Source organism: Rhinolophus hipposideros (genome assembly GCF_964194185.1).
Source record: "Rhinolophus hipposideros genome assembly, chromosome: 2".
Lineage (NCBI taxonomy): Eukaryota > Metazoa > Chordata > Mammalia > Chiroptera > Rhinolophidae > Rhinolophus > Rhinolophus hipposideros.
The window spans coordinates 25,430,413-25,447,074 of record NC_138048.1 but is presented as its reverse complement, the minus strand read 5'-3'; the positions used below and the strand labels follow the sequence as shown (position 1 = coordinate 25,447,074).

General features: G+C 35.7%; 1 protein-coding gene across 1 annotated transcript in view; it reads right to left on the bottom strand.

Annotated features, from left to right (window-relative positions):
* ARL13B (ARF like GTPase 13B) overlaps positions 1–16,662 on the bottom strand; it is a 66,047-nt gene that overhangs the window by 43,803 nt on the left and 5,582 nt on the right. The window contains exons 2-3 of the mRNA XM_081064801.1: positions 4,576–4,642; positions 1,658–1,907 (exon numbers count right to left, since the gene is read on the bottom strand). Coding sequence (XP_080920927.1) covers positions 1,658–1,907; positions 4,576–4,630 — 305 coding nt within the window. The 5' untranslated portion in view covers positions 4,631–4,642. The remainder of the gene's footprint in view (positions 1–1,657; positions 1,908–4,575; positions 4,643–16,662) is intronic.

The window sequence follows — 16,662 nt, the reverse complement described above, 5'->3', positions numbered from 1 at the left end:
CTAGTTGTGGGATTTTTGTTTTGTTTTGTTCTATTCTGGAAATTTACTAGCTGAAAAAGGCAAAAGAACTGAAAGCATCAGATAATCTTGCAGAAGTCATTTGATTACTCAGTAATCACTGGAGTCACTTATGAATTGCATGCCCTGGCCTTGCAATGTATGTGGAGGCTTTTCCACATACATCTGCATGACTAACTCACCCCCAGTATCATCTTCTCCATAACAACTACTATGTTTATCCTTATTGTAAAAGTAACATACATGCCCCTTTCACCACCATCATCATGGGATTCCCAATCTTCTTTTACCTGCTTTGTTTTTCAACATGCTTATCACCTAATGTCTGACATAATGTATTCATTACATTTATTGTGTGTCTCACCCCCTAGAATATGGGTTTCTGAGGTCATATGTGGATTTTTATTGTTTTTGTTCCTAAATGGATCCCCATCACCAGAACGATTCTTGGCACATAGTGGATGTTCAATAAATATTTGCTGAATTCACACATGCATAAATAAATTCATGAAATAAATTAAATGAATGACTATTAGGTTTAAAAGAAGCATACATAATTACTTTACAAAAGAATATCAGTCATTAACAGTTTTTACTTTAGAAGTCACTGGTTTTCTGTTTAAACATTTGTAGAGACTAATTTAGCCTATGGGCTTCAACAAAGTTCACTCTTTATATATGTCTATTAAATTTTCCTTCAGATTCAAAAAGGTGAGATTGATTATATAAATCAAGTAACTTCTCAACTGGTTATGTGTAAAAATTAAACAGTATAAGCTTTACCAATAAATGATGCAATGAAGTTTTACATTTTGTAATCAGAACTTCCAAACTTCCTCATTTTAAAATGTTTGTTTACTATTGTGGACCACTGAGAAACTGCTTACAATTTCTCATTTAACCACATTTGTTTGTTTTAATCCTTAGTAATGAATCACAAGAATGAGAGCAAATGGACAAGACGACAAGGACACACATTCAACTTACTCCGATTTTAACAGCAAAGTACTTTCACTTTACTATGTCACAGTTATAGCACCATCTGGTGTTTACTATGCAGAAATACAATGAGGGCTGGTAATGCAACAGTCCTTTGCCACTTGGTTTTCAAAAAAAGGTTTAGGCAGCTAGACAACATGATGTAAACACGTGACTAAGTAACAGATCACATGTTTAATTTGGAACTATAGAAGTAAATATCGAGAAATCAATATGGTATTAGAAGAATAAACCATTTAAATAACTTTTAAACAAGAATACTCTTCTAGCAAAAAAGGACAATGGCAAAACAAATTAGTTATTAAAGGAGGAAACATTTGAAAAACATTCTAGAACATTGTTTACAAACCATTTAAAATGCAAAATTTGATAAAAGATAAATTATCCAATAAAAAGTTTATATTTGAATACCCAGGAGATCTAGTTACAAGGCTTCCTCGTACCACAGCCCCAACCCTTAATCCCCATGGATAGCGTTATAACAGGCCTCAGTGTACTGACAACTCCTAGTTAATTACATACATTTTATTACACTAGAGTATGACTATTTTAGCTTAGTCAGTATTTTGTAACTTAGGTAAATTTCTTCACTGGCTAATGCCACTGCCTCTACGTTTACAATAACCCCAATGGTACTTACACCAATATAGGCTTCCCTGATATCCTAGGATGTCTTAGCACTTCTGACATTGTCTCTTTTGTCTCTTCCATTCTCTCTTCATCACTGGAATCCACAACAAATATTACCCCATAGGACTCAGCATAGTAATTCTTCCAGATTCCCCGAATTCTTTTTCCACCTCCCAAGTCAAAGATGGTGATTTCAAACTTTCCTTGTCTGAGGTCAATTTTGGAAAATCCAACAGTAGGAGCTACGTCTTCAGGATACTCTGTTTCAAATGATATAAAAGAAACAATGTTTAGACTCTAAATGAGTAATAATTTAACTTCACAATTTAAATGACATAAAAAGTATCAGACATTAATACTAAATGGAATATTTATTCTGTTCTTATACAATAAACATTACATCTAAGCAGAATGGATACTATAAAATATCAAACCACAATTTACACTCCATGCAGATAGGAATTTCTCTGTTTTTATTGCTATAACCCCAGCTCCTAGAATAATGCCTACCATATAACAACTTACTTAATAAGTGTCTGCAGAATGAATAAATAAATGAACTTTTGCCTTTAAGGCTATTGACTCACCAAGTTACAAACAAAAATTTCAACCCTTCAACAACACCACAGACATCCCTAGGGACCATTACATCCTCTGCAGAGTCATAAAGACAATCTGAATATCTAGAGAACAGCTTAAAAGAGCTGATGAATGGGAGAAGCTACAAAGAGTAGGACCACTGTTTTTTAATTAACTGAATTCAAGCTATAATTGGAATAAAGAGACGTGTGAGAGCAACTTACAAATATAAAGAGTAGATTTCATTACTTCCACAGGAACATGTTTTGGAAGTTCTTTTAAATTTATAATTGATTTTTTTGTTTGTTTTTACTTCTGTATATGACAACACAAATAAGGTACAGGGTATATCAGTATATGATTGTAACTGCCAAAAAGTGGTAATGACAATCAGAAATTAAAAAGATCACTAAGGTTCAAGAAAGACTTGAACTTGTCTAAAGCTAAACTGGCTTTAGACAGAAGAGTGATCTAAATAACATAAATTGCACAGGCAAGAAGTACACACAAGTTCAACACTGGTTGGAGCAAACCCTTGAGACTGTGAAAGCAAACTGAAGAGGGTTCTGAAAATACAGAATTGGGAGCCAGTCCTTTATGAAGGACTTCATAAAGGAGACTACACAACAAAAACATCTTTACAGATAAGATATTCTATCTTTAATGGTAAGTAGATATTCTCTCTAGAAAAACAAATGGGAACAGCATAAACAAAAATACAAACACATAAAAAGGCTCAGCTTGGAAAATTTCAAGTAGCTGTATATAACTAGAATCTTTAAAAAAAGAAAAAAGGTAAGAAAACAGTCACTAGAGTAAGCTAAAGAGTAAACAGGAGATGAAGAATAGCAACAACAACAACAAAATCAGAGCCAGAGAGAGGGGAGTACAAAGCACAAAGTTGAAGGCAGCTTTGACTATTTGTTCATGATGTGACACCTTGAGCATTTTCTAAACTCAGGTAAAGAAACATGGATAACTGGAGTGGCATTCAGAAGAGGAAGAGCCTAATGGAAAGAGGATATTCTAAATACACAATCTTATTAACAGATTCTTAGATTTCTGCTCCCTTGAATATAAGGCTCTGAAGTAATGGAAGAAGGGAAGGAGTCATGGCCTGCAGGCCAAATCTGGCTTGCCACCTGTTTTTATATAGCCCTAAGGCTAATAATAATGTGTTTTACATTATTATTATATTATTACATTATATTACTATATTATATTATATTATTATATTAAAATACTATAAAAATAAAAGAATAATATTTCATAACACATCAAATTTTAATGTCCATTAATAACGTTTCATTGAAACACGATCATGATCCTTTGTTTACACACTGTCTATGGTTGACCAGTATGTCAGAGTTATAGAGCTGGGAAAGAGAGCATATGGCCCTCAAAGAATTAAGTACTTAGAATGTGACTCTGTACAGAAGTTTGCCAACACTGGTTTAGATGAGGACAGTGAGTGCTCTGCAAGGATATAACCGAGGAGCATGACAGGTACCAAAAGGCTTTAGATGAATCCATAGACAATAATACATCATTTATATCTAATGTTACATAGTAAAATTTGGAGCGACAAAATGTTGTTTTCCAACAGAAAGTTTTGCAAGGTGTTAATTTTCTTTTATAAATTAAAGCCCCCTAACTATCTCTATGCATGGTATCTTGTTGCAAAATCCATTATTTAGAAACAAATATGTTAGGTTCCTTCCCTATTCTTACCTTAAGATGCTTGGCTGGTGCTAAATCTTCGAGGTATACAAAAAAGTCACTATCACAATTACTTCTATATTGTAATACAAAGCATTAAATTACAACTAAATAAAATCATCCAATGAGTTGTAAAACACATAACATAAAACCTTTTAATGTCACAGAGGCCCGATCCTTATTCCAAAAATTACTTATATTGAAAAAAAATCAAGACATACAAAGACAGCTGTGCCGGCTAACTGTATTTCGACCCCCCTTTCATTTAGGTATAGTCTTGTGACTATAATTGTATGTGTGAAGAAAATGTAGGTAGAAAATGGGTATCCTTAAAAGCAGAGGCATGTCCTCTTTTTTCACTTTTTCCTTCCTATGGGCTAGAAGACAGATGTGATCCCTATTAACCGATAAAAGACCTCAAGGAGCCTCTCCATCTTCGCATTTATTCACACCTCAAACATAGTAACAGGCTGGTATTTGTAAGCCAAAGTCTATTCACCACGTTTGCCACAAGCATGACAAAAATAAAAGCAATGGAGGTATGCACTGTCTGCACTCAATGAATATGTAATAAAGCAATGTAAATAAAATACTAATTGGGAATAATTTCATAACATATTTTCAGCTTACCTCCTTGGATTCCCTTTGCCGTTGCCGTTTTACCAGCATTATCAAGTCCCACCATCACAATAGTCACCTTTCTTAAAAAAATAAAAAATTAAAAATCACTTTCTGAGTTATTTCAATATTGGGAAAAAATAAAAGTAAATTCACTCATTCAAACAACACTGAAGAAGCACGTACAAAGCAATCTGTTAGATGCTCGGGGTAAAATGATGAATAAAATATAGATCAAAAAAGCAAAATTTATGAAGAATACCTTTAAAGTGTTATCCTTTTGTTCTCTAAGCAAAAAAAGGGAAATTGTACAACAGATAACCTTCCCCCCCCCAAAAAAAAAAAAAGCAGAGAAGAAACAAGGAAAGGGAAAAAAAGAGAAATGTAGGGAGGGAGGTGGAGACTAACATGAATTATTTATCATGGCTAAAGACTCAACTAATTTGCTAGTTCATTAAATTCTAAGGATCATCACAAATCTATTTTTTCTTGTGAAATTACAAAAGAAGAATTCTAAGAACCACTTGTGTGCTCAACTCTGTTTTTCTAAATATAGACACCACCTTACCGAGTAGAAATCTGAAACATGGTATAGTAACATAATTGTTAACTTGAGTGCTAACGTTTTGAAAGAGGACTACAGTTAAATGCATAAAATGTTTCTGATGAAATAAACTTCAGAGTCACAAAACAAAATACAGTCTAGTTCAACTTTACAACGGAAGAAACGTAAGCCCAAAGTCATAAACATAAGACAATGAGAACAAAGTCAGAACCAGAACCTAATTCACCTAAATCCTAGGGACTTCTTAAACCTGGGACAGGTATAAAGGAACAAACCTATTATACTGGTTCTAATAACTTGATGATTCCATCTGCTACTAAAGCTCATTTCTGTTCTAGGCTAAACCACTGCACAATATAAGAGGTGAAAACGTGCATTAAAACCATGGATTTGGGACTACAGAGAGAAAGCCACGGCATACCATGGCTGCCTTGTTAAAACCGCAGGGCCACACTCCTACCGGGTAGAATCAGGGTTTCTGCCAAGCACAGTCATTCATCACCGGCAATCATTCCAAGATGGGTTAAAAAACACAACTGAGAATGTAAGAAAGGGCTTTTCTTTTATTCCTTTATCTTTCTGAGCCTGGCTCTCTTGGATCTGGACATTTTTTTTAATTCCAGATGTGTTCTAACGGTCCATGTAACAAAGAGAAAGGACAGAGATGAGGGTGTGAGGCAGTCCAGTTACAGGTCGCAAGATGAGGAAGAAAAAACTCAGTCCTATAAAAACCAAATTGATCATTTATTTATTAAGCTAATAGTTACTGACCATCTTTTCTATACCAGGCACAAGTGTTTTAGGTGCTTGAGATACACCTGTTTAGTAAAATGACCAAAACAAAGAAAAACAAACAAAAACAGATTAAAAAACTCTTCCTTTATTAAACTTCCATTTTAGTGGCAGGAGACAAACAACAATAATAACTATGAAAAATATGTAAATTATAAGTTGGATAGTATATGTTGCAAGGGGATTAAGTACTATAGAAATAATAGAGCCCGGGTAGGGGAGCAGGAGCTGGGACAGGAGGGGGTTGCAGCTTCATGGAGAGGTGTCAGGGACGCCTCAGGAGCAGGTGAAGTCTGAGCAAGGCCCTGAAGGAGGGAGTCAGTCATGCAAACATCTCGGGCAAGAGAGAACACTGGGGCAAAGGCACGAAGGTGGGCGCATGCCGGAATGTTCCAGCAAGGAAGCCAGTGTGGTAAAACCCAGTGAGAAAGGGGCAGGGAAGAAGAACAAGAGATCAGATGCACTTCCTGTAGGAAGGCAATATCCTGTAGGGCCTTTAGTCCATGGTGAGGGCTTTGGCTTTTGTGAATGAAATTAATTTACTGCCCATGTTAATTTCCTTTGTTACCCAAGAGCCTAAGTCTTTTCTAAATGTTTCAAGCATCCCCCCCCCCCGCACCATGGGCAATAAATGGAAGTATGTCTACACTTGAGTCAGTGCAAGAATAAAGTAAGTCGCAATTAGCAGCACCCCCAGACCCCATCCCCAGTCAGCCAGTGGTGGGGTCAGTGAGAAAGCCAAAGAGATCAACAGGGTTATGAATTGAAGGAGCTGAGGTCGTATGTGAGGTCTAGGTACCTCTCTATCCCTGTGGAAATATTACCTGCATTATCAACTTTGAAAAATATGACCTTACTTCTTAAGGGAGCTGTTGAGATAATTAGAGTATACATTTATTATTTTGTTTGAAGAATTGAAATATCAAAGAACAAGATTAAAGTACAAAGTAATTTCCTAAACAAAATATAGTAAATGTCTACCCAAAATAAAGATGAAGGATGTAGCATTTTAAACACTATTTCAGAAAATTCAATATACTAGATAGACAATGAATTCGACTAAAATTATATTAAAGCTAAGTCAATTGCTCTTTAATAATTGACAATGCATTTCAGGATCTACAGTGCTTCAAACATCACCATGAACGAAAACAATTCCTTTTAGGAGCAAATCACCATTTTATGCTTGTTTGCATCATTTATTCTATGAATATTGATTAAGCACCTATTATACAGCAGCAAACAAACATCCACAATTCCTGGCCCTCGTAAACCTTAGAGCTGAACAAAAAAACAGGCATTGGGGAGGTAATTATGTACGCTGAGTGTTGTAGCACACAGGCAGCCACAGGCAGCCACAGCAGGCAGCTGTGCCTATTCTAGAAGCCACGGAAGACCACGCTACAAACATACAGCAACTGTGTCAGCAGTTCCTGGAAATATCATAAAACCTTTCCTATCCCTTATGAGCCAAAGTAAAAAATCTCAAACACACCTTTTCAAGGAAAATGGCCCCTTATCCTCTATTACACAGGCAGCGTCTTATATTTTCCCCTATTCTTGTCAAAATTTCACTTAATAAACAAACAAACAAAAAACTATCAAATTATTACTATTTCACATTGTTTTTAAAGCTAGTTAGCTACCAAGGAAAACACTGGTAAAAGATTTTTTAATAGGATATTAGGTTCACATAAAAGAGCCCTTCAAACACGATAATCACTTTGGAAAATGGTAATCATGCTGAGACTGGCACAAAAGAAGCCTCTCTGGATTTCTATTTTTACTTTGACTAACCTTGTAGTAGTTAATTTTTAAGATCATTAAGCCATATACTTGAAAACATGGCTTTAATTAAATTTTGAGGTAATTAAAGTCTTAATGAATAAATATAACATTAGCAAATAAAAATCACAGCATGATTACTGCAATGCCTAATAACATTACATTTACATGTTCATGATACAATGGGTTTAAAAGGTTAACATTTACCTAACACTCAAAATTCTACATAACTCTTTAAACAATGAAGAGGTGCAATCTACCGCGTTTCCCCGAAAATAAGACCTAACCGGAAAATAAGCCCTAGCATGATTTTTCAGGATGACATCCCCTGAACATAAGCCCTAATGCGTCTTTTGGAGCAAAAATTAATATAAGATCCATTCTTATTTTTAGGGAAACATGGCAACACATGCTAAAATGTACATGCCATTATAGCTTTTTAAAATATGGTATTATCACTGATTGGAAAGTCTGGCTATGGTACTGTATGACAACACTAAGATGAAAGATTGTCTATGTCTTTTACTTTTATGATTATTGATCAAATACATTAGCCCTTCGATTGAAAAAAAGAATATGCAGTGTTCTTAGGTTTATAGTGTCTAGAAAAGCTGACGCTAGTAATAAAATCAATCATTTAATTATTTGGTCAGACAGTAATTCAATAAAAGTACATTACGTATTAGGTATTACATATGATGGGAAAATGCCTGAGACATGTTTTCTATCCCAGAGTGCTCATCCTCTAATGAGAATGACTAAAACATAAACAAATATCAGTACACTGTGACACGATGGCAGTTTAAAATGCTCATCTATATACACTAGATGCTATAGGAAAACAGACCAAGGGGACTTTATCCAACCTAGAGATACAAAAGAAGGTCAGGGAAGCTTCTTACACAAGGTAATGCCTCAGCTAAGTTCTTAAAGTGGAGAAGTTTGCCAAGCAAGTGGAAGGTGAAAACAGAAAAAGGAAGAAGAGATTCCAGACTGAGAACTTGGCCTAAAAAGACACGACACCAACAAGGCAAGAACGGGCAGGGTGCTGAATTGCTAAACCGAGGGGTTAGGAGCACAGTTCAGTAGAGAAACCTTAAACAGAAGGAGAACATGCTTATTAGACTCAGACATAATCACAAGTCAATACAACTATTCATTGAATCTAAGGGTAACTCGACATAAACCTACCTAAGGAACCAGTATCATCACGTAGTTAATAATGTGACCTTTCCAGAAGTTGAAAGCGATCACTGTACTCTCATTACAGTTACCCCAGAGTCTTTAATTATATCCCAAACTAGAAAGGCTAAGATGGAAAGGACTGGTATTGTAAGATGTATAGTATGTTAGACTAGTAAGTAACATAATCGGGATTGTTGGCACTCACTGATATAAAGCCACAAACCTGGTGTTCGAGAGACCTGTGTTCAAGTCCCAGATTTGCCATGTCCAACTTATATGACCGGGACACGTTTCATTTCTCAGAATTTCATCAGGAAAATGGGATCAGAACAATATCCACTCCACAGGGATGAGGTGAAATTAAATGAGATAGTGAGACTAAGGTACACAACGTCTGTGGCACACAGTAAATGCTCGGCCAAGAGCTATTCTTGTTACAGCATAAACTCAAGACAGGGAGTCCACGAGATGGAACCAGAAAGATGCGCAGGGACCACATAATGGAGGAGAAATGGGTTCAGTTTTACACACGTCTCAAGCTGGGAGAGATGACTGGATTAGGAGACACATAGGCTAGGCGTATGTGGCAGTTAAAACCACGTGGACATCTGAAAGAATCCAGGGAGAGGCAGGAGGGACAGGAGCAGGGGACAGGGAGCACAGAACCCTGAGAACCTTGGAACAAACCCTTAAAATTAGGGTTAGAAAGAAATGTGGTGGACAGAGAAATCACAGCACTAGGACCAGTTTCCAGAAAGGTTAAGAAATGAACAACATCAAATACTGCAAAGTTTTGTAAAAATAAAAGTATCTTTTTGGTAATTGCCCCACATTAAGTGCCTCAGAAATAAATGCTCTCAGTTTTTCCAAACCCTGCATAATCAGTGCTTTGAAATTATACAGCATGTCTTGACAGCTCAAACCTATTTTACCCTGTCATCATTTATCCTCGTAGTGTCCCCACAAGTTACCCAAGGTTACAGGGCTAGCAAGAAGTTAGTTTGTAAAAACCATAATTATCATTTGAAAGGGTAACTTGAACCATTTTGTTCACTCTAAAATTTAATCACGTTTTTATAGCCAGGTAGTCTGGCTCGTTTTCCCCGAGATATCTTGCACTACTTCTGCCAGATTGAGGCCTCTCACAATGCTAACCTAGTGCCTGGACCTAATAGAAGGAAGATTACCTAGTAATAAACAGGTAGGTTAACTAATGTCATGAATTGCATTCTGTTAATAAAAGCCACCCATGATTTTGATGAAAATCAAACCATGACTTTTTTCTGCTTAAAACCCTTAAACAGAATCAAGTCCGAACTCTGCAGCCTCCTCTTCTGCCACTCCCCGCGGCCTCAAGGCCAGAGGTTCCCGTCCTTGCTGACCATCTGCGCGGACACAGTGAGCAGACCCTAACTTTCTCATGCAGCTTGTCATACAGTCTCCTCTACTATTCCAACTATCACAACTACTGTTACAATATGACAACTACGACAACTTCTCAGGATCAAATGGGCTATGCATTTATTAGGCATTTTTACTGAATGAAATGACATAAACATAATTTCTGAACCCCCATCTGCTGAGTAAACACTAATTAAAATATGTAACTTTAAATTGAGAAAGTACTATAATGAATTTAATTGGTAAAAACCTTTACATCAAGGTAAGAGTTCATATTAAAGAATGTAATTAAAGTCACCTATCTTCTAACATCAAACTGGCAAAAATTTTCTCAAAAAGTTTACATGCTCATGGTTTCAGGGTAACGATTAACAGTGTTAATTTCAATTAACAGAGAGATTTTTAAAACTGAAATAATTCTAAGTAAATAAATAAATAAATAAATAAATAAATAAATAAATAAATAAAAGTGGGGATTAAGAGACCAATGTCCTTTTATATATTTTTCTCAGTGCTCATTTTTATATTAAAAATATATGCAAATTAACATATCAGCAATATAAGCAACATAATATTGGAGTTTTGAACTGAGACTCAGAAAACATTTGAAATGTGAACCTTTTCTGAATCACATCACTGCAAACATGTGAACAGCTACAACTCTACACCTCTTCATCCGTCAACCCAGGAAGACAATACTTCAAATGAGGTAATTACATAAAAGCTATTTCTAAGGAAAATATTATGCAAGTCAAAATATTTCACTAAAAAAACAAAATTTGACACATCAAAACTGATATTTATTACCTGAAATATTTAAAACTACATTTAACTTCAAAAAGTAACATGAACACATATATGAAAGTGGACTTGGAAACAGTGTTTTATGACATATAGGTGAGAGAATGAAAAAAACCTACTACCAAAAAATTGATACAATAAAAAAAATTACCAAAAACAAATATGGTGTGGTTTTATTGTACAAGTGGATGATTTTCTGATATTTTAATTCAGATTGTACAGCTCAGAATATTATATCAAAATCACTAGTAAATTTATAGAGCACTGATAAATAGTGAGACGACCAAAAAACACAGGGTCATATGCTAGCTTTGAAGTCTTGATAAAGTCAAATTCTTAGTGTCAATTTGTTCGTTTCTAAAATATAAAGGAGTAGAATCAGGATATCTCTAGGTCTCTATCAATCCTAAAATCCCTACTATGAATAAACAAGAAGCTATAGGGTGATATAAAGAAATGTAAGACATTCCTGTTCTGCACACAGCACATCAAGTAATCTTTGCTAATCTGTAGGCACAGGTTAATTAAGAAATTAAGAACTCAGCGATTTCTATAAATGATCTAGATTTACAGATATATGTATTTAGACCAAGAAAGATGGCTATTAGGGTGCTGTCCTCCCCCTGAAAAACTTCACAGCAGAGATGACAGACCACATCACAGTATGCTTTACCAGACACCACGCTGGTGCACAGAAACCATCAATCCACATTGCTCACTGTGACATCTGAGGCTCTTCCTTTAGACTTGGCCACAATGAATAACAATTTATTAATAAATTTGAAGTCAAACTTTGATAGTCTAAAATAAGGTATCAAAAAACACAGATGGGCAAGGAAGTAGTTCCAGCTAGTAAGTGCTTCTAGGGAGGAACAGTAGATGAACAGGGTACAGTGAACTTCAAGGAATTTCTGTCTATTTCTTTAGGAAAAAAACTAAAATGTGATGAGCAAAGGTTAATATTTGTAAGACCTGGGTGGTGAGTACGTGAGTATTTATTATATATTTTTGTTTAAATAATAGTAAAAAACACTTTTTATTATTTTAAATTATAATAGTCTATAATTCTTGTTGCCAAAATTCTTTCATTTAATGTTAATTTTCTGCTTCTATTAAGTGGGCCATTTCTGAAATCGGGCTCATAAGCTTTGGGAGCACAAATTCTTCAAACCCAGGTAAAGTTAACCCCCTTCCAAAATCCTGCTTCCAAGTTTTGCTAAATATCTTGGAAACCATCTTTCAGCTCTTGCATATTCTATCATATATTATATGCACTATTTCATCAACTAGATGCTACTTGGTATAAGTAATAGGGGTTCAGATAATATGTAAGATAATATGTAAGGGAGAAGCCCTGCTTACAGATATTTACTGATCCAGATATTTACCGAGCACTACAACTTAACAGACCTTGTGTTGAGCCCAGGATGAAGGCTGCTCCCTATACACAAAATAAATCTCAATAGAGATTTAAATGTTAAAAATTAAAACATGAATATACTTTTAAAAAGTATAAGCGGATAGAATCTTGGAGAAGTATTTCCTAAATATTACACTGAAAGAGTGATATATTTGAATATTTTTAAACTGTTTATGCTTCAAAAACCACCAAAAAATTAAAAAACATAATTAAAAAAAATCTTCGATACATACTGCAGAGACAGAGTTACTACTATAAACACTTAAAATCTCTTTTAGAAAATTCAATAAGAAAATGTGGCTGCCCCAACAGAAAACCATCAAAGAAAATCGTTGGGAAATTCCCCAAAGAAGGAACATAAATATCAGAGAAAAAACTTTTAATCTTACCAGTAATCAAGAAAATAAAAACTAAAAGTAAAACCAAGGGTCCTTATGATTTTGATTAAATTTAGTTTTAAATCCTAGCTCTAAAATCATATCCCCCCCTCTCGCTACACCCCTCAGAGACCTAGCCTTTCTCTCTCTTCCCATTATCAGCAACCCCCTATCACCCCCAAGACAGCAGAAGACAGTAGCCAGGACCTGACTAACAGTCACAAGGGAGGCTAAAGGTAACATCTTGGTCTAAGTTATGTTTCAGCTCCTGAGCCCTAAGGTGGAATGCCCCCCCCCCAGCTACTTTTCCCTTTCCCCTGAGACTGGACACCACAAAAGACCTCAGAACTGTTCTCAAGACCTGAAGAAATAATTTATTACCCTCACCTCACTTCTGACCAATAAGCGCCCAACACAACCCTCAATCTCTAATCCATGGTGTCTTGACTGCTGGTAGGAGTAAAAACTGGTTAAAAATAAAAGCCTTTTGAAGAACTATTTGACAATATATATCAAATGCCTTAAACTTTTTCATATCATTTGATCTAGAATTTCATTTCCAAAGATATTTATATCTTTGCTTCCCAAAGTATTGTTGGTAAACAGTGAAAAATTTTAAACATTCTAAATATATAATAATGGGAATGATTAAACAAACTGGTGAATATATGCAACACAACACTGTTATTAAAAAGATGAAGAAAAATACATATAGATGCAAAAAAGATGTGTTATACATTAAAGCCAAAAATAGTATATAAAAAGCTGTGAAACAGCACTCTATTATCTCATTATTGTTTAAAAATTTACATGAATGTGAGAGATTCTACACCAAAATACTAAAGGGTAAACTCTGGGGGATGAGATTATGGGTAATTGAAATTTGCCACTTTTTGCTTACCTGTGCCTTCAATGTTCTACAATAAACAAGCATTACCTTTAAACAACAATAGTATACTCTATTTTAAAATGTTTTTAAATAACAAGCTTGTCTATAAAACATCTTGTAAGACTAATGAAAAGAGTTGAGTAAACATTTCATTCCATTACATAGGTAAGTAGAGACAAATACAAGGTACTAGACAAATACAATGAAAGGGTCAAGAATCTAGTAGCTGGATTTCAAAGACAGTTTCCTCAAGGAGAGAATCTCCCAGCTGAAATTGAACTATGATTAGGGATAGCTAAAGAAAAAAAGGGCACTTGGGAGGAAAGGAGAAGCTAGAGAAGTCAAGTATCCCAAATTTGGCATGATAGGAAGAGAAAGAATGGCTTACGAAGAGTCCATATAGCACGGCTCAGGTCAAATCATGAGTAACTCATAAGTGAGAAATTTAGATGGTATCCTGAAGGCAAGTAGGAAAGACTGAGGATTCAAAATATCTTGTATACTAAAGACCACTGACAGCAGTGGAGGATTGATCAGAAGGGAATAGTGTGGAAAGTCTGTCAAAGAAATCTGGGAGAGAATGGAATAATGGAAACAGAGCAGTAGGTATGGAAAGGCTGAAAGAGTGCAAGATGTTTAAGTGGTAATGAGCAGGCAGAAACCAAAGGACTTGATGATTTGAGATAACAAACCACAAAGGGGTGTCCAGGATTACTCTCGGCTTCCAGTTGGGATAACAGGAAGGTAGAAGCAATTTGGCATGGAAATGAGGGAGGATGTAAGTTCAATTTTGGATGTGCTGGGATTGATGATTCTGTGGCAACTGGATATGCATGTCTTCAACTTTGTGCTGGAAACAGACTTGGGACTAAATGTTGAGGTGGTAGCTGAAGTCCCAATATAAGGTGAGATTGACCACAACGGGAGACTATATAGAAGAAAAGAGAGTTGAAGACAGATCCTGGGACAAAGTTGGGAGTCAGATGAAGACAGGCTAACTGGCAAAAACAGATAGAAAAGGAAACAGGCAGAAAGGTAAAGATTTAAAAATCCAGGAAAAAGAAATCAGAGAATTTCAAAAAGGAAGTAGTCTTAAGTGTCAAATGATGCCAAGAGACTGAAAAGAATCCATTGGATTCAATAACCGGCAGCATCTGATAGAGTAAGAACAAATGAATTGAAGAGTCTGGGAAGAAGTCTTGTAATGAAGGAAGTTAAGGAATGCATGGGAAGGAAGGAAGTTGAGAAAGGGCCCGGAATCCATTGCCAATTGTTATGGATCGAAAGGTAGGGAAAGAGGGTTGTTCAGTAAGGCAGACACAGAATAATGGCATCCCAAAGATGTCCACATCCTAATTCCTGGAACCTGTGAATATGTTACCTTACGAGGCAAAAGGAATTTTGCTGACATGATTAAGTGAAGGAGCTTGGATGGAGAGTGTATCTGAGTATCCAGGCAATCACAAGATTCCTTTCAAGAGAGACGCAGATCAGAGGAGAAGATGCTATGCTGTTGGTTTTGAAAACAGAGGAAGGGGGCCATGGGCCAAAGAATGCAGGCAGCTTCTTTCTTTGCTGGAAAAGGCAAAGAAAAAGAGACTCTCCCCTAAACCCTCCAGAAAGTATACAACTCTGCTGACCCATTTTAGACTTCTGAGGTCAAAACAGTAGGACAAGAGATTTGTGCTGCTTGAAATCACTAATTTAATAGTAATGTGTTAGAGCAGCAACAGGAACCACTTAGTTTGGTTTGTTTTTTAGATAAGAAAGGCTTAAAGAAAAAATAGAAGCGAAGCTCTGAGAAATATTTTTTTTCTTTTTAATAATAAAATTGAACGATAAATTTGGGATAAAAGTTTAGATTTATTCTCATATCCTAGAAGTTCTCTCTGATCTGTGGTCAAATGCTGAACTACTGAAGTTCACCAGAAAGTGGAAAGAAATGGAATAAAGAGCACAGGCAAAAGAATTTGCCTTGGAAAAGAAAATGGACCCTTCTTCCGCTAACATAGAAAGGGAGTAAGGAAAGGGCATCTATATTGGTAAGTATAAAATGAATAGATGAGGGTAATTTACTAATCACCACTTATATCCTAGGATTAGAAGTGTTATTTAGCAAGTACTGCAAGTACTTACATAAATTTTACTTCTCAAAATGCTGCAAGCTAGTAATAACCCATATTTGACAGGGGGATAAATTGCCCAATCTCCTAGCATCCACACAGATGTGTTTGACTCAGAACACTATATTGAGAAATCTGGCAGACACCACCATAACCAAGTGATCAAGGTTAACACCACCACTAATAAGAAATCCACATCACACACCCCTTGATGTGATGTACCAAGAAGGGACACCTCACCTCTGTGGCATCCCTCTGCCCAATAATATGACAACACCTTTATCAAATCACAATAAACCAAATTGAAGTGTGTTCTACAAAAAAACTGACAAGTATTTTTCAAAGTCTCAAGGTTAGGAAAGACAAGGAAAGATTACTGCAGATTGAGGAAGATCAAAGATCAAGGCAGTGTGGAATCCTGCATTAGGTCTCGGAGAGAAAGAAAAAGGGCATTAGGTGTTAAAAATTAGGTGAACTCAGAATAAAGACTGTAATTTAGTTAATAGTATCGTACAGAAGTTAATTTCTTAGCTTTGATCATTATACTATGGTTTCAAAATAAAACGTTGAAAAAAAAAACCCACTATACTGCGCTGCGTCTACAGGAGCAAGACACTTAACTATGGGTCTAACTATTGGTCTGTTCATGACTAATTTACACAGCTTGAAAGAGTAGGTTCAGCGTCTGACAATACCATGCATTTTGTCCCTGAATTGCCAGGCATCCTGGTCCTGACTCCTGACATTGAGGCTTTAACTCT